The sequence below is a fragment of the Idiotropiscis lumnitzeri genome, chromosome 16 (genome assembly GCF_059441095.1).
Source record: "Idiotropiscis lumnitzeri isolate Australia: NSW breed Sydney's pygmy pipehorse chromosome 16, RoL_Ilum_1.0, whole genome shotgun sequence".
Taxonomy (NCBI): Eukaryota; Metazoa; Chordata; class Actinopteri; order Syngnathiformes; family Syngnathidae; genus Idiotropiscis; species Idiotropiscis lumnitzeri.
The window spans coordinates 12428677-12446530 of record NC_142406.1 but is presented as its reverse complement, the minus strand read 5'-3'; the positions used below and the strand labels follow the sequence as shown (position 1 = coordinate 12446530).

At 44.2% G+C, this 17854-nt stretch overlaps 2 protein-coding genes across 6 annotated transcripts; one reads left to right on the top strand and one right to left on the bottom strand.

Annotated features, from left to right (window-relative positions):
• Positions 1 to 4884: 4884 nt before the first annotated feature.
• Positions 4885 to 12387, bottom strand: LOC148321481 (homeobox-containing protein 1). 4 transcript variants are annotated; one of them, XM_088318091.1, is made up of 11 exons: positions 12034 to 12387; positions 11371 to 11491; positions 10329 to 10776; positions 9970 to 10055; positions 9785 to 9895; positions 9106 to 9321; positions 8516 to 8669; positions 7811 to 7893; positions 7401 to 7496; positions 7212 to 7327; positions 4885 to 7130 (listed from the first exon to the last, which is right to left on the bottom strand). In XM_088318091.1, exons 2-11 carry the CDS (start codon positions 11450 to 11452, stop codon positions 6990 to 6992), a joined length of 1533 nt encoding a protein of 510 aa, XP_088174217.1. In that variant the 5' UTR covers positions 11453 to 11491; positions 12034 to 12387; the 3' UTR covers positions 4885 to 6989. The 4 variants fall into 4 exon arrangements, with proteins under 4 accessions (XP_088174217.1, XP_088174216.1, XP_088174219.1 ...); XM_088318090.1 differs by having other exon boundaries at positions 7212 to 7330; positions 12034 to 12379; XM_088318093.1 differs by lacking the exon at positions 9106 to 9321 and having other exon boundaries at positions 12034 to 12386.
• On the top strand, positions 11387 to 17499 carry LOC148321480 (transmembrane protein 54-like). Of its 2 annotated transcripts, none has more exons than XM_088318096.1 (5): positions 11387 to 11641; positions 14468 to 14664; positions 14913 to 14972; positions 15700 to 15891; positions 16563 to 17499. In XM_088318096.1, the coding sequence occupies exons 2-5, from the start codon at positions 14506 to 14508 to the stop codon at positions 17061 to 17063; spliced, it is 912 nt and encodes a 303-aa protein (XP_088174222.1). In that variant the 5' UTR covers positions 11387 to 11641; positions 14468 to 14505; the 3' UTR covers positions 17064 to 17499. The 2 variants fall into 2 exon arrangements, with proteins under 2 accessions (XP_088174222.1, XP_088174220.1); XM_088318094.1 differs by lacking the exon at positions 11387 to 11641 and adding an exon at positions 13417 to 13776.
• The last annotated feature ends 355 nt before the right edge of the window (positions 17500 to 17854 follow it).

Below are 17854 nucleotides of genomic sequence, written 5' to 3'. Positions count from 1 at the left end.
CCTTCATCGTGAAAGCTTTTCTACGCCCATCAAATATGCTATTTCTCACCTCTTTGCTCCGTAGCATGTCCACAGCAATCCATAATTCCATTTTCCTGTTCATTTAAGAACAATAGCGCTGACTCAGCTTTTCAGCAGCGACTCGGCATCACATTGTCCTTGATTCTCAACCGTGTAATGTTCTCTTTATCTTTACGGCACAGTGTGGCAAGGATAAAGCTGTGAAACTAATATGTCTCACATATGCTGTGCGCTTGGAAGGGGAGTTTCTTTTCCCATATTATGCAGTGATAATAAAAATAAGAACTTCATTTGAACGTGCGGCGGGATACTTGGTGGTAAGAGTACATTTCTGGTTTGCAAAAGTAAACCTACTTACAAAAAAAGGCCATCAATCAAAATCCCTGAGGACTTTTTTTTTTTTTTTTTTGTCTTTCCACCTATCAGGATAGCCACCTCTTCTCCCCTGTCGTTGAGGATAATCAGACTGCATGTCAGGTCTTGTCTCCTACACCCGTCCAGGTTACAGGGTCCTTCTCCGAGTGTCTGCTCCGATTTGTCCACCTTGGCCCTTTGAGTCAAAGTATGCATACGTCCACAAAGCCCTGTGGAAACAAGCTTGATGAGAAAAAAAAATCACACAAAGACAAGTTGAGGCCTCTTGAATGGAAGTGCACCTGAATCCTGACGCTTGCCCTGATGAGGTGTGACGTCGGCCTTGAGTGGCTGAAAGTCTGCATTGCAAATGGAGTCGCCTCCAAACTCAAAGAAACACCTTCGAGAGAAACCAGCCAGTTGTTCTTCTCCGTTGCCGCTTGCGAGCTGGAAAGTGTGCGAGATATTTCCTTCGTTGACATTGACACGCAACATTTCGTTTAGGAACGATACATAACGAGTCTTGGTCCGTAAGAATGATCTCCCAGAGTTGTCTCAACAGGGTTAGGATCAGGTGAAAATATATACAGATCTTTTTTGTTTTGTTTTGCAGCGTTTGATGGCACGTTGAGAATTATTTTACTGCTGAAGCCACAGTTGTTCTTTTAATATCACAGCAGGACATGGTTAGTGAGCAACTCAAAACAGTTTCCCCCGTGGCATACTCCTTCTCTTCTTCAGCCGTCTGAAACTCAGCAGTCACCTCTAAACTGACTGCAATTTTGTCCAATTTAATTGCAATGAGCTAATTCACTCCAGTTCTCACCTCGGCTGCAGCTCTGATTATGATGATGAGCGGAGGAGTTAATAAGCTTATTAATTACCTGTGTAGGAGACAAACCGGCTCCCACGGTGACCCCCCCACCCACCACCACCACCTTGTCCCCCCGCCCCCTCCCTCCCCACACACTAACACAGCACTGCCATCCTTGCCCGACTGTCTCCAAGGTCGCTCTGCTTTTAACAGTGCTGGCTTTGCTACACGAATCTCAAAAGTCACCCGGTAATGAGCTTAATTAGAATAATTCAAGGTCGGGCAGGAGGACGACGACGTGTCGAGAGAGGAGCATAAAAAAGAACCAAGAACAAAATAAAAAGGAAACCATATTGCGCTGAGAGAGGCTTTAATGAGATGATGCGGCACGTCATGGTTAATGACTGCACATAAACGGGATATCTCGTCTGAATTTCAACACGGCTTTTTGGAATTTGAATACATGAGTGGAATCTGAAGGAAAGTATAGCGCAGACCTCCACAAAAGTGTAAAAATCACATTTAAAAGACCCATGATGTGCATCCCCCCCCTTCAGTCTACAGCCTGCAACCGCAGGCTTTGTTTTAGTGCGTTTGTGAGTTGATAGAAAACCCAAACCCCATCCCAAAAAGGTTATTTCTCTTCTAGTCTCTTCCTTTCAAGGGTAAACGCATTGTGAGGTCTTTTTTTAAACCCTGCAGAAAGTAGAATTTCCTCCCATTATGTCGCCAGTGTGAAGGGAAACTTAAAAGCCCCGCCCACTTTTCAGCTCCATCCGTGCGCACTCTCCTCTCTTCATTGTATCAAAAAGACACGCTCAGTGAAAGGGGGAAGTCGATCAGACGGGACAGGCCAGTTTGTGGTTTGGTAGGAAATAAACAAGTGAAATAAAACGGGCAAAATCAGCAAAAAAAAAAAAGCCTCTTAATCAAAACGGCGGCTGGCAAAGCAGTGGAGCAATAAGCGGCGACAAATTGAATCGCATACTTTTCATGCCACGTGTCATCAGGCTTCTTAAAAAAGAGAGAGCGAAGGGGGGGGAGAAAAAAAAGTTACCGAGGCTGTGAGATGTTCTGTCAGCAGAAAAGGTGACAGGTCATGAATTCTGTTTTCGACTGCAAAAGGAGGGAAAAGAAAAAATACACCATTCAAGAGAGGATGAACGATTGCGTGTCTTAAAAAATGATGCAGTGTTGTATATTATATGAGAAATATTTGTTAAAAAAGGACTTTTATGAAAAACGCTTGGACGTGGATGCACGGACCGATCCCATCAGTTATTAATGACACCGTCGCCGCAAGATCGTATTTAATAAGCACAAGGAACTTGTTTAAAACAGACGGTAGGTGTGGCGCAATATATATTTTTCATATTTCCGATTATGTTTTTTTTAAAGCTTTTATATAATACATTTTTGTTTCAGTTTACAATCCGTCCTCTCGTCTATTCTCACAATTGGATTTGCAGATGAACTAAAGTGAGAAGTACACAAATTCACAACCTTGTAAAGTGTTGATGCCAGCGTACGGTACTTGTGTGTGTGTGTTTGTGGTTATGCATGTAATAGAATATAAATTTGAGTCAGGCCTTGAGGGAGTGTAAATGATTATTCGTCCTCACTTGGCATGCCGCTTTAAATCACGCCCCCCGGGGCGCGGGGGGGCTGTTGAACCGCAACCCAACCGTCTAATCAGATCGAAACGTAACTTTTTAACGATGACGCAGCGTGTTTGGGCTGAAGAACGTGTCGCATGGGCGTAGGAAAACCACAGTTGATGTGCTGGAAGTTGCTCGAGGCCAGTTGGTGTTGAACCTTTGACGATTCTAAACTAAATAGCCCAGAGGAGCAGCTATAAATAGACTTCTGGCTCGAGCTTTAAGGGAGAGCTGGGCTACAGTGGTCCCTGGAACCAAAAGTGCTCTGCACTCGATTTGGACCAGGTCGCTGTTGACTGCGAGGCAAATGAAAGAACCACTTACCCACCACGCAACCAATTGAAAAACTCATTAGACCAGGGGTGGGCAAACATTTTGATTGGCGGGCCACAATGGGTTCTAAAATTTGACAGAGGGGCTGGACCAGGAGCAGATGGATGGAGTGTTTTGATCACCTCACCTCATCGGAGAAAATAAATACATTTAATTTTAAATGAATACAAATGCTGATAAAAACGAATTGAAATAAAACATTAAGAAGGTTTATTCATTTAATTTTTTTCAAATCTGGCAGGCCGGATTAAAGCATTTAACGGGCCGCATGTGGCCCCCCGGGCCGTAGGTTACCCACGCCTGCATTAGCCGGCCCTTCGAAGAAAAACTGAATTAGGCAACGGCTGGTTTAGGCCTGGCAACCTGCCTCACTGAAATTTGCGGCGGGTCAGGCACAAAGAAAAGCGGTTCGCTCACCATGACACAAAAACAAAATGAAGACTCTAACTGAAGTCGTCTAAATTATGTTGAACATTAAAAGTGTTATCTGAGCGGCTGTTGTTCCTCCTAAAGCTTTAAATCGTGACTGACAACCTCAGTTGACTTGAAACCCGACTTAGGGTGCTTAGCCTTTAAAGCGCGCGTGCTTGTGCATAATCACGCCTTGTGTTCGTATTCAAAAGATAATTTGATGGCTAATGAACGGATTACAACATTTGGAGGCGATTCAGACATGAGCCTTGAGGCCAATTTTTTCTTTTTTTTTCATTACGAGATCAATGTGTCCATATGAGCAATAAAAGTATTGTGACTTTCCGAAATGCCAAATTAGGCCTTATGGCACTCGGGCACGATGCTCACTGCTCAACCGCGGATTAATTTAACAAGCGGGCAGACTGGTGATCACTTTCTGGGGAGGAATTTTGGAAATGGGTGCGTGTCGTGAATTAGGGGAAATTAGTAAGCTTGAACAACTAACCCGCAGGCAATGTTTCATGCCATGAACAGTGACAGATTGGCTCAGAGCGTCAACGTACATGCAAGCTGACAAAATGCTTGAAGAAATGAGTACAAAGGAAGTCACAAGAAATCCTGTTCAACCAGAATTCGAAGGACTCACAGCATCCCACTTCTAAGTTACTTTCGCACCACACTACTGCCATCTGCTGCTGAGATCAGGCAGAAACTGACGTCTATTGTGGAGTGCACAAGAAAAAAAAAAATAAAGTACATCGTCTGATTTATAGTGACGTCATAAATGCAAATGAATCCCAAACACATTTGTCTGGATTCGGCTGAGCTGTATGACTTCAAAAATAAATTCTAACTGGCTCGCTATAATAAATCGAATTAGCTCTGCAGCAGTGCCATAGTAATCTAATAAAAATAAGAATTAAATGTGTCAAATAATGCAATATAAATGCATCACTTTTGTATTTGCTCTCAATTTCCAGGAGCTGACCTCAAATATTTTCCATGGACACAAAAATTAAAGTCCTATTAAATCTGTGAGGGCGCACTTTTTATTTGCTGAATAGGACATTTGTCCACACAATAAAGTATTACATCTTCATATTCAGTTTGTGAAAATGCGAGCCAAAAGTGATATAATAATAATTACAACGAATAATATTAATGTCACTGTTAACCATAAAGAAACTTCCGATTGCTCTGATGTCACCCCCTTTGGGAGCACGATACCCCGAGACTTCTCTCGTATGATGAATCGAGCGTCAACAGACAACAAACACGACATCGCACGGCCATCGTTAACAATACTTTTATTGTTGCTTGCTGTCAGATAAAAGCAGATAGCAAGGAGCATAATAATAACAATAATCATAATCATCATTTTTGGAGGGTTTCCTTTTGGAGGACGGAGCAAATCCCCCCCCCCCCCCCCCCCCCCACGTGACATGAATGCTACAAGACACTGTATCGTGAACAGTCACAACAATGGCTGCCATTGGCTTCAACACAAGAATTCCTTTTGAAAGAATGTTGGCTAGTGTTGTTCTGAACATCACCTGGACCACCTTTGGCATCGGGAGGCAACGCGATTTAAGAAACATGGGCTGTAGTTCCGCAAATAGTGGCGACTCAGATGCGGGTGAGGCGGTCAGACATCGCACTAATCATGTGGGGGGGGGGGTGTTTACGTGCCTTGGTCCGTGCTGCTGTTTTGGCTCGCAATGGGGCTTCAAATTGGCTCAACAACATTAGCTTCTGTGAACTGAGGTAATTACAGGTGTTTATTTGACATGGACGGCCGCTATTTCAGGAAATACGGTAACGCATTGCAGGATTTCCTTCAGCTGTCCGAATGTTTACAATTACTATGGTGAACAAACGCGTTCCGTAGGGAACTCTGACGTCCGTGTGCGAACAATGGCGTCTGTGATCTGAGGTAATAACTGTTACGCCCCATTTATTTTTCCGAATGGGAAAACAAGGGCATCCATACGAGGCAATTTGGATGGACGGCCACTATTTGAGGAAATGCGGTGAAGTAAGCCCAAAATTTCTTTCTCAAGCTGAGAGCCGGTTCACCTTGGTAGATGCTGCTGTTTTGGTTAGCAAAAGAGTTCATGTCCGTGTACGATCTGAGGTATTTACAGTTACGACCCGTTTTTTTTTTTTTTTTTTTCCCTGGTGCGGAAAAGGCAGACATTTGTTTGAGGGAGGCGTTTGGATTCATCTTAAAGCGGACGACGCAGAGGGACGGCCACTATTTGAGGAAATACGGTATATCACAAGCACATTTGTCCATTTGATGAACATTTCTTGAGCGACTCCGGCACAGTTGAAGTCTTCTAGTCATGTTTCAAGTTACACAACTCTACAGTATATTTTTTTTGCTAATGTCGTTAGTTTGAAGAAAAGCACCCACAAACGCAATACTCCTCCAGGTTATTATGTACACAAGCGTTATTATTACTATTAGAGTGAGATCCACTTTTGAAGTGCAGTACGTGAGCAAAAGCTTTTAGCTTATTCCAATAAGGAGGGAAGAAGACGGCGTGGTGATTTTCAATCACATTGACGTTTGTTTTGGTGGAGAGAAGCTTTACAGGCTTGGAAAATGAGGTTAGATGAGGGGGGAGGGAAAAAAAAAAAGCAACAAGAGCAGCATCGAGTGGAACAAAGACATGATGGATAGTCCTCGCTTTGTTCTACTAATAAAAAAAAAATGTATAAATAGAACATCCTGTTTGGAGTGAGCGTGTATATGATGAAGAAAATCTCTTGAAGCTTACACACACAAACACACACGCACATCTGGTGCACTTCTTCACTGTCTTAATCCGCAATTGTTGGATTTCCTGAGATTCCAGGTGTCCCTCAGGGCTTTGCAAATTCCAACATTGGCCGAATGATTTGATCAATCGACTCTTTGAGGTCGGGCGTCAGCACCGGAGAAAAGAAAAAAAAAAAAAAAACGAAAGAAAAACACGCACACATACATCCGTGCAGACGAGATCGTTGAAAGCGTCTCTCTGACCTGACCTGCAGGCACTTCACCACTCAGCATAAAAAAAAAAAAAAAAATGAGGTTGGAAATTTAAAAAAAAAAAATAAAATAGTTAAAATGGGTGAGGTATCCTTCAGGTAATTCTAAGGAATTTAGGCTTGTTAATACCACCTTGGAATGCACTACATATCGATATAAGTTTATGTATATATTTATATATGTACTGTATATTGCTGTTAACATAAGCAGGATAACTTTCGATAAATATGGCAGCCTCTTTTCCATCAGCGGCACCTTGAGTGAGCGTCAATCCCCCAAAGAGGAGGCAGACCTTTTTTTTTTTTTTTTTTTGAAAGTATTTAGATTAAAACTCAAATCGACATCACCAGCTTTTTGGTCACTCTTCATCCACAGTTTCCCTTTTTGGATCCTTCTCTTTCTGTTCCGCCACGTCTACGGCGGGGCTGGCGAGGGCCTCGGGGATGGCCCTCACGGAGGGGTCTTGTTGCTCCACCATTCTCTGGGTGGATGCCTCTTCCTGACAACGTGCAAGCGCCAACAACCGTCAAATTCAACATTTCACGTCACTTCAATCCGCCATTTTTGGTAAGCGACGTACCTGCTCTGAGAAACGTTGAGTGACCTGATCGGAGAACTCTTGCATCTCGCCCTCTTCGCCGTTGGAGTGGCAGCTCGGACTCGGGACCTCGATGCCGTGGCTTTCCAAAATGGCAGCTTCTATACATACATAAAAGGAATATAAGACATTTACACGGGCTTCTCCCTGGTGCCCATATCGAGCGCGCACCGATATTGGCTCGCCGCTTCATCTCCTTGCGGCGGTTGGCGAACCAGTTGTACACCTTTAAGGCCGTCACACGCTCAAATTCAGACAGCTTGCACCCTGAACACAAAAGAGAGTAAGAAACGGTTGTTACAATAGCATTAATATCAGGGGTGTGCAAACATTTTGATTGGCGGGCCACAGTGGGTTCGAAAATTTGACAGAGGAGCCGGACCAGGAGCAGATGGATGGAGTGTTTTGGTCACCTCACCTCATCGGAGGAAAAAAAAAAATTATTCATTTAATTATTTTCAAATTCGGCGGGCCGGATTAAAACGTCTAACGGGCCGCATGTGGCCCCCGGGCCGTAGTTTGCCCACCCCTGTGCTAGATGAATCACGACATGGAATGTTGCGAGAAATGTCTTTTGCCACCTGGTTTCTGGATGACCGAGTTGCAGGCGTTGGCGATCTCCTCCCGCTTTGCCTCATCGGGGTACTGGTTCTCCACGAAGAAGCTGGAAAGAACCGTGGAAATGTTAAAAATCGTGCTGCTCCTCGTTCTCGAAGGTATTGAAGAAAAACATTAGGCGGCACAAAAAAAAAAGAACTCGCGTTATTGGAACAGATCTTATAGTTGTCACACACGCACGCACACATCTGTCCTTGGATCTAAAACGGCTCCTTGGGATCAGCACTGCAGAGCCCCCCGTGTGGTCTTATTACCGTGAGTGCCCCTCGTACTTAATGCACACGTCTAATGGACAAATCAATTGTGCACAGTGGGTGGGAATGTTGGGGAGCAATTCTATTTTGTCAGCATCCTTCAGACCGGCCGAGAAAGAAGAAGTTAATTCCAGAGAAGCCGGTAATAAAAAACTGCTTCATAAAGTCAGCGCAAACAGGACAACGCACATAACCCTGAATGTGCATGCCGTGTTATTTGCTACTTGGAAAATAAGAAAAGATTTGTTCAAGGGTTTTTTTGCAGTAAAACCTAAGAATAATCACAACATATGCTGATTGCTGCGAGGAATGACCAAATAATTTGGTTGAGCGCACGTGAGCCAAAGAAGGCTGTTCCCAAAAATACAAGACTACAAAATCCCCCCCCCCACCGCGTCACATGGTGCCTCTCACCTCTCCATGATGGACTGGCACTCCTTCCTCCAGGTGAAACGGCTTCCTCGACGCAGCCTCAGCGGCGCCCCAACGATCGCCGGCCTGTCGGTCATGATGCCCGTCCGCCAGTCAGGTTCCTCCTTCACCATGGAGCGCATGGATAAAGTCGCACCTGCAGTAGAGAGGAGCCAGTGACGCCGTTGTCATAATGCGAGAGATGCTGAGGTTCGTTTTGAAATTGGGGTTAGACTCTGGCAAGTCCAGAGTTCTCCAATTAGCAATTCTGATTTCACGTACAGGTGTGTCTCACATATACACATATTGTAATATTCAACAATCTTTTGCTGCTACGCTTTTGACGATTAAATATGAAAACTAACAAAAACCCATTATACTAAAAAAAAAAAAAAACATTTTTTTTTTACCACAGTATTTAGAAAATAAAACATTAACATGGTTTATTCATTAAATTCTTTTTAAGTTCGGCGGGCCGGATTAAAACGTCTAAGAGGCCGCATGTGGCCCCCGGGCCGTAGTTTGCCCACCCCTGTGCTAGATGCAAGACCGGTTTTGGTGATGAGAGTGGAGTGGGGAGGGTCCAGGGTTACCTGGCTGGGCTGCGGTGGCGGCGGCGGCGGCAGTGTACCACGGCAACAAGTGCATCAGCAGCTCTCTCTGCCTGCTCCACACGGGGTTGGAGTTGGGGTTGAGGTTGGTGTTGGGGTTGGGGAGGCAGCCGCTCGCCCCCGCCGCCGCCAGCCCGTCTCTGTCCCCTCCCCTGGCCCTGGGGCTCACGCTGTGCTGGCTTTCGCTCCACCTCAGCCCTTCAGTCAGGGTAAGATTGCAGACGTCAGTTTGGAGAAATGGAATTTGTATTGTGCCGTGTTGCGCAATCAGCCAATGAGAATTCGCTGCTGCTTTTTCCTTTTTGCCGTGTCAGCCGAGTGAATAGAAGCGAAGCGCTGTGGCCGTGTTGGATCGGAACCACTGCGGTGGATCATTGTTGCTATTGTTAGTATCGGCTTGCGTAGGAGGGAAAACCAGCACCAGAGCGGCTCCAGCATGAGAACTACAGCAAAGCTTCAAGGGTGAAGCGGGGAAAGATTTCAAAGTAAAGATGAAGGCGGGAAGAAGCAACGCGCGTGTCAAGTCAACTATTTTTGGGCATGACAAGCCAAATCAAAGCTACGCGCGTCATCTTCCGCATGCAGGAGGAAGTCGTTTGTTAGAAAGCGTTCCTTTGAATCCAAGTTGGACCGCAAGCTTCTGTCTTTAGCAAACCCTCACCTGGGTTATTTCTCTCCAGCAGGTACCAGCGGTAGAAAGCTCTGCGTTTGGAGTCGCTCATTTCCAGTCCTTGCTGCAGCAACCACTGCGAGATATAACTCTGACTAATGCCTGAGGAAAGAAGGCAAAGAACATCGCACAATCAAAAATTAACACGATGACATTTCTTTGTATTATTTGCTTACCTGTAACTTGTCCCACGATTGCCTGCGAGATCCTTCGGTTGTTGAGGAATGTTTTTATCTCCTCTTTTACCAGGTTGCTATCCCTCCTGTGAAAGTTAAAAACAAAATATATGTCACTGCAGAGGAACTTTAACACAGTGGTGGCTTGCTTAACTTATTCAGTGAAAAGTCTTTTTTTTTTTTAGCTATCCCAGTACACCTGACCTGAATTAACGTGACTACACTCGTGGAGGAACAGCCAGCAGCTCTGGGGAGCTCAAGTGCCATTACCTGATGTTATAATAATCTGTCTTTGTCTGTTCCTTCATCCTTTTCTATCCATCCTCACCCAGTGCTAATTCATGCTTGACCTTCCTCACCTCATGTATTCCTCCACCTTCTCCTCCAGGTCCCACTCCTCCTCTCCGACCATGTCGTAGCTGAACGAGCGCTGCACGGCCACGCTGGTGGGGTACAGGGGAGGAGGTGAGGCCTCGAAGCTGTTGCTCGGGGACAGCGCCGCGCCGTCCAGCCCGGAGGTCTGCGTGGTGGCCGAGGCGAGGGAGAGAGAGGAGGTGGACGACGACGAGGACTGCGCCGGGGCGGAGGCGGTGGCGAGTGTGTTGTTGCTGTTGTTGTTGTTGTTACTGGAAGGGGCCGGGTGGGGGTCACAGTGAGGCGGGCGGTGGTCCGGGTCGAGCCTCTCCAGAGACTCCAAGGCGTGGACGATCTGTGGTTTGGTCATGCCGGAGAGGCGCAGACGCTGCAGGAGGTCGATCTGCTCGATGGTGTAGCGCGGCTCCACCCTGCAGCACTCCATTCTGACATCTGCACAATAGTTAAATAGACACCACAACATTAGGTACACCTGCATGGTTGTCTAAAAGCTTTTCCAGCCAATCACAGAGCACACATTGACAATTTAGAGTCGATCATGAACATAGCATGCATTTGGGGATGTGGGATGTGGTTGGAATACCTGGAAAAAAATTACACAAGCACGGGGAGAACAAGAATCTCCATACAGGAAGAGAGAGTAGAGATTCAAACCCAGATCCCTCAGAACTTTGAGGCAGACGTTCCAACCTAATTTTTTTCACCACTCATTGATTTAAAATGACCAAACTAATGCATTGCAATTTTGTGTAAAAAAATTATTTTTTATTCATAGTTTCAGAAGAAAATAAAATCTGCATTGACACATTTTATAGACTTGCAAAAATGAGATAAGCTTGTTGTCTAACTATTAAGACGTCCAGGAATGCCACTGTTTTTTTTTTTTTTCAATTAAGTCTCAAGTTAAAACTTCCTTAACAAATGTCAATGAAGACAACTCAGCGCATTGAATTCAGTATTTTTGCATGTCTATAGAGTGATTATAATTTGCATTTGACTCGAACCTCCAGCCCAGCGCTAGCTTACCTGATGGAGGGGGCGACGCGGAGAGGCGCCCCGGGAGTGGCTCCGCGCTTCGGGTCGCAGCGGGGACACACCACTGTCTCATGGCTCCGCTCGGCAAAAACTTCCGCTCGGCGTGGACCTCCTGCACGGAGCAGACGTGCCGCAGTGTGTCGCGGTGGTTAAGCGGCTATTAGCATGCTGGCAGACCGACAGCTTGAGGATGACTTGCCGGAAGGCTAAATCGGCTAAGCTAACTCAGTCTAGGTCCCTAGAGCCTGCTCGGAAACAATCGGTAAAGTTACACCTTATTGTCCATATGAAATGCGGAAGTCATATTAGTTTGGTTTCAAAATAAGAGAGAAACCCTTTTCAAATGCAAGGTAGCGATGATAAATGTGATTATAATTTGAAAAGCACAGGAAGCAATGTTGCCGCGGTTGTCCAATTCAATGCTTTTGACTGTCTCGTCTCGGTTAACTTATTTAAACTTCCACAATAGATGCTGCAAAATGTATTATAGCAATACATCTAATAAGTGTAACTACATAGCAACAAACATGATGTCCATGCAGATAACGAGCGGCAACGGACGCTGTTACCGGCGGGTTAGCCGCGCAGCTAGCACAGTTAGCTCGTCGCTAACTAGCACCGGGGTGGTCCCACGGCGGACGGCGTCTCGCTTACCTCTCGGCGGCCGTGGACGGACAGCTGCCGCCGGCTGGCTGGACGTTAACCAATGCGATCTGGACAACCAGACAACAAAAAGTGTCTCTATTCCCCAAAGTCCCCCGGCCCCTGAGCTTTTTTTTTCTTTTTTTTTACAGCCGAGTAAAAAACACCCACCGCTGGGTCATGTTGTCTTTGGGCTATGCAGCAATACTGTATGCAAATACTGTACAAGGAGTCTCGATTTATGACCCCCCTTCACCCGACACCACCGCCGTCAAGAACGTCTGGATTATTATGACTTCCGGTTGTCCTGTATACTCAGCAATGTAGACCCACTTTGCACACATGCAAAAAAAAAACCTCAAACAAACACACTTTTAGGCAAAACATAGAAAAAGTGAGCACATCTGTACTCCGTTGACATTTCCTTATGTGCGCCTGACCCAAAGCGATTCCATTGGGAACTTATTTAATGTGACAAAATGAGTATTTATGACGATCATACTGGATATAGCTGGACTGTGTCTTGCAAGACGTCAAAAATCTCATCGGGGATGCCATTGAGAGTGAGAAGTTTACCATTATTAATTTTTTGGGTTGTAGTACTCACATTTCGCCACGTGGTCGCGCTAAAGGCGCGATTTTGTGAGGTTTATTTTATAATAATAATGCCTTTATTAGTCCCACAATGGGGAAATTCGAGATTCAAACCCAGGCCTCCTGGGGAGACTGGGTCCTGAACGCGGCGCCTTAGACCACTCGGCCATCCTGGCAGCCACGAGATTCGAACCCAGGCCTCCTGGGGAGACTGGGTCCGGAACGCGGCGCCTTAGACCACTCGGCCATCCTATTTGCGATATACAAAGCCACAATAGTGAAATGATTGAAAATGGGCGAAAAAATACATTTAAAAAAACAATTTTCAATTCGATTGCTGAAAGAAGTCTAATTTTCATTTTAATTTCAAGTATTTTCCCATCTAGTGGTGTTAAATCAGTTTAGTGAGGTGGCTTGTTGTATTATGTATATATTCATTTTTATATAGAGATACGTATTAGACATCATTATTTGTTTAAAATGATTTAAAAAAAAAAACAATAATAAAAATAATTTTAAAAAACGTGTTAAAATAATAAAAGCAGAGTGGGCCTGATGCCAATCAAATCTAGTTCTTTATTTTATTTATTGAATCAGCTCTGGTGTAAGTAGTTTGACCAGAAAATATACTTTGACACTGACATTTCATTTACATTACATTAATATTGTAATTTTTATAATTAACTCGTATTTCTGCAGATTGTTGATTTTTTTTTTAAGTAAACAGGAAGCACCTTTCGAAACCACTAGAAAACAGGCGTGGCCTCAACAAGCTCACCTGTGCTCACCTGCGACTTAATTAATCACAGACAATGACGAATTACCATAGTAGCTTTCAAAATAAAACTATAGACTCTCCATAGACTCCATAAACTACTTTAAAAGCATTTGTTAGTCCTTTCCCAAATTTGTAGTAACATTTAAACTGTAACCAAACATGTTTGTGCTCCCCCAAAAAAATGTCAATACATTTCTAAACAAACTTTCCATATTTTATTTTGAAGATCAGGTCTGTCGACATGCTTGAGCTGTCTAACTGGCTGTGTGTGTGACTTGTTTAGTTAGAAATGAGGAGAGAGGACGTTCGCTCCTTCTTTTAATGCTTTTAAACCTCAAAGTCAACGTAAACTAATGGTGACCTGATCGAGATGGCCAGAACAGGTAACTGACCTCACATGGTTCTGATCCGTTTTAAATATATCCAAAGTTCATCAAATATTGTGACAGGGTGTGGTAGTCGTATGTCCAGAGGGGATGAAGTTTATGGGAACAACTAAACTCTATAAATAACGCCATTCAGTACTTAGTGAGAGTTAACGTAACGTAATGTTGTAAATAATACAGAGCAAACTGGTTTCTGGCTCTTTTTTATAAGCAATTAAGTCGGTTTGTCTGTCAATGCTGGAATGTGGGCGAGAAAAATATGAATCTGACAAAAATGAAAAAAAAAAAATTCAGAATGAGACTTAATTATTTTATTACTTTATGTTCATTTCAGGTGTGCAATGGATGGACTAATCACAACGCCCTTTGCCAAGAATGAGCATGTTTTGTTGCTTGATGATTAATAACATGGCTTCCCAAATTTTATTCTTGATAACAACCTGATATAAATTGACCCATGTCGGATTGGTGGTTTAATTTGGTTAAATGTAATATTTTCCTGTACTTTTTCCATGTTTTTGCAAGGGACATTCCGTCAGTACAAACTGACATTGTGATCATTAATGATTAATGCGAGCAACATTTCTGCACGCTTGACCTGGCTCGCGTGTCTCCGATCGATACAACAGCGGGTCGTTGAACCGGGGGGGTTGTGCGCCTGATGTAACGTGATCTTAAAACATGGCAGGGGTGTGTTGCGCCAGCCTGGAGCAGCCCGCCGCCCTGATGAAGATGGGCCTCAGCTTGGTGCTCGTGGGCCACGTCAACTTCTTGCTGGGAGCGCTGGTGCACGGCGTGGTGCTGCGCCACATCAACCTCCACAAGCAGGCTCGCGCTATGGAGTACGCCATCTCCAATGTGGTGGCGCTTGCGTCTGGACTGGTGGTGAGTGTTTTTGATATTACGCCACGATTAGGGAATGAGCCCTGTTGCCAATAGTAGAAATTTTTTTTTTTAAAAAAAGTTTGTAATTACCTTCTAGTAGAAAATGTAAATGTATCAGGTTGCTGGAGGCGACTCCAATGTTTCATCATGTTACAAATGGATTATTGCAACAGTTTCATTCTTTTTCTCTTCATGTTACTAAAACATAACTGCTGAGAGATCTGAACCTTATTTTTTTGTGACTGCAGGGAATTGTTGTTGGCATTCTGGCTATTGTCCTGTCTAAAAACAAGCGACGCCGAGGCCTGGTGAGCACTATCACTCTCTCGCTATTTTGTTAAGTCTCAACGGGGGAAAATATGTGGACTGCGAAGTATGTTTATGTTGATGCTGCTCTGATTTCCAGTTCATGTGTTTTGTCTAACAACACCAGAGTTTTCTTGACATGGAGAACAAATGTTGTTTGGCAAGCGTATTCACTCTAATATTGTCTGCTTGAGGATTTCAAAAGCCCTGCAGCTAAATAGCTTCAAATAATTTCTTCTAAAGAGTATTTTTTTTCAACCCAGCACATTTCGTAATAATAAAAAAATAGACATTTTTTAAAATTATTTTATTATATTAGAACCTTTCCCCACCTGTCAGCCGTTGGCCTGCTCACGCAAGGTTGCATTTACCAGTGAATGAAACTCACCTTTTAAGAAACCACTCCCTGTTTGTCTTTTGTGAGCGCGCGCTTGCAGTGCCATCGGCTGCTTGGCATCTCTTTTGTTAATCATGCAGCCGTTATGGAGCATGGATATCATTGCTAATTGGGTTTCCTGATGAATAAAAATGTGTGCGTGATCGCTATCAGATGTTAACCCACCGCGCACGGACATAAAAAATAAAACGGTCGAACCTCGACAAACCGTCGTCACTGGTTGACTTTAGTTATTATTCCAACAGCCTTTTGTTTATTTTTGTCATTTAGTCATAATACATTTGAAATATAATGCCCTTTTATATTTCAAAGTGTGTGTATCGTGAACACAGACATGGTCCCTCTTCAGCGTCAGCCTCGTTTCGTCACTCATGGCGTCGGCGTCCGCCATCGGCCTCCTGGTGTCCGTGGTGAGGGCCATCATCTACGGTGGGCGGAGCCTGCTGACACACTGCCGCTTCCCCGACGCCATCGGCTACTCCAGCGTCACCAACGAGTGTCCTTTCGATCCAACGCGCATCTATGTGAGTGAGTTGGCGCGCGATGTGACGAAACGGAAAATTTGCTACTTTGATAGCTGAATAACTCATTAGCCATCTAGCTAATCCCATTAAAGGGGAAGTCAAGTCAATTTTTTTTCTTTGCAATATTTTCTCAATGCCCCCACTATTCTAAGCACAACAATTCATATTGTGATTGAGGAATATGAATTAATCAGAAAATTCCAAGATGAGCATTTCGGCACTGTGATGTCATTATTAGTCAACAGCGAGTGGCAAAATGGCCGACCCCTGAGATAAATAAAAATAGGTGGATTTTTCTGCTTAATTCATCTTCCGCAAATGCAATATTAATCAAAATATCTTGTTTAGAAGAGTGGGATTGCATTGTCAACAAATTGTTTGACTTGACTTCACCTTTAACTAGCTGTCTTACTAAAATAGGAAAGTGTAATATTAAAAAAAAAAAAAAAATCAAAGTAGCTTTTAACTTTGCTATATTCCAGACGTGTTCTGCTCTAGATGTTTTATTCATACAAGTAAATAGACTGGCAGAGTAGGTGTGGAGGTTGCGCATCGCATCAACAGCCTGACTTAAGTGGATGCACTCAAGCCTTAGATTGAACGTCACGCGGTGCAGCTGCTAGCTACATCTAACAGTTGGATGTTTCCCCCCGCCCTCCCCATCCCATTAGAGCACCACTCTGATCCTTTGGGTGCCTCTCATCGTGACTTGTGTGGTCCAGCTGATCTTTTCCGCCCGCTGCCTTTCCGTGTGCGTCTTCTTCCTGGGTTTGCCCTGCTGGCCGCACAGGAAGCGGTCCAGAGAAGCCCGAGCGGCGATCAAAGCCGTGAGGCCGCTGAAGGAACTGGTTGAATCTCGTGTCAACAAAGCAAAGCATCACAAAGGAACTCCCCCTCCGCTTCCTCTCAAGCGCTACGCCGAAGCCCCGAGGAGTTACAGTGAACCCAGAAGACCGGTGTCACAACCGGTCAGGCTGCAGCGCCACCAGCCTCCCCCACCGTTCTACAGGAGCCTCCCCCCCGCCGAGAGGCGGCCTCCTCCTCTTCGACAGCAGCCTCGCCGGGAAAGGTCACGGAGCCCTGATGCTGCGCGAGGAAGTCGGCAGCAAACGCCGGAACAGCGCCACCTACTGGAGCGAGGCGCTCTGGAACGATCCAGTTTCTGGATTTAGGCCGAAGGACGGAGACTGGTTTTTTTATTTCAAATTCAACCTGTACATATTCAACATTTCTTTAGGTATACTTGCACAATCTTTTACCATCCAATACAAATAATCTTTTTTTTTGGAACCATTAATTTCCAACAACTCGACCCTCATAAATCTGCAATATTTTGACTCTCCCTTGTAGACTCAATTAAAGTTGTCCCTGAAAAACAATCAAAACGGAACATTTTTATTGGCTTTTTGGACTCTTCTCAATAGACTTGTACCAAATGTTGTGGTCCGTAAGTGTCAGTATTAGGGATGTATCGTTTCAAGTATGACGCATTCATTGGATTGGAAAAAAATGTACCTCGTGAGGGTGTGTCTTCACCACCGTTGTGTGTTTGTGTGTGTTGCTATTATTTTATTTATTACCTTTTCAAAATAAACATTTGAGTCACCAGCTGTTGAATGTGTTTACTTTTCGCAGAAAGTGTTCATTGTAATGGTGCGCGCATGGTAATATTTGCCGACAGTCACCTGACAGGAAGGACTGGTTACACGCACACGCCCAACACTTGTTTTTTATGGAATTACAACAAACGTTATTTTCTTCTCAGAGTGTCATGCTTTTGTCATTTAATGGTTTATTTTGCTTTGCAAAGTGTATTATCTCAAAATAATTTAATTGGTTCGCAATATTTCCTTGTCAAAATGAAAACCCAACAATTAACTTAACAATTTATAATTTCTTTAAAGGAAGTCCGTTTTGTGTGAGTCTGTCGACTCGTTTTGAAAAAAAAAAAAAACCAAGCATG

Excerpts from the sequence above, each read along its gene's own strand:
- LOC148321480 (XM_088318094.1), top strand. Across the intron at positions 14,665-14,912 it reads CGCTTGCGTCTGGACTGGTG|GGAATTGTTGTTGGCATTCT; the intron begins GTGAGTGTTTTT and ends TTGTGACTGCAG. Across the intron at positions 14,973-15,699 it reads ACAAGCGACGCCGAGGCCTG|ACATGGTCCCTCTTCAGCGT; the intron begins GTGAGCACTATC and ends TCGTGAACACAG.
- LOC148321481 (XM_088318090.1), bottom strand. The coding sequence starts at position 11,452 with ATGAGACAGTGGTGTGTCCCCGCTGCGACCCGAAGCGCGGAGCCACTC. Across the intron at positions 10,056-10,328 it reads AAGGTGGAGGAATACATGAG|GAGGGATAGCAACCTGGTAA; the intron begins GTGAGGAAGGTC and ends TAACTTTCACAG. Across the intron at positions 7,131-7,211 it reads CTCAACGTTTCTCAGAGCAG|GAAGAGGCATCCACCCAGAG; the intron begins GTACGTCGCTTA and ends GCACGTTGTCAG.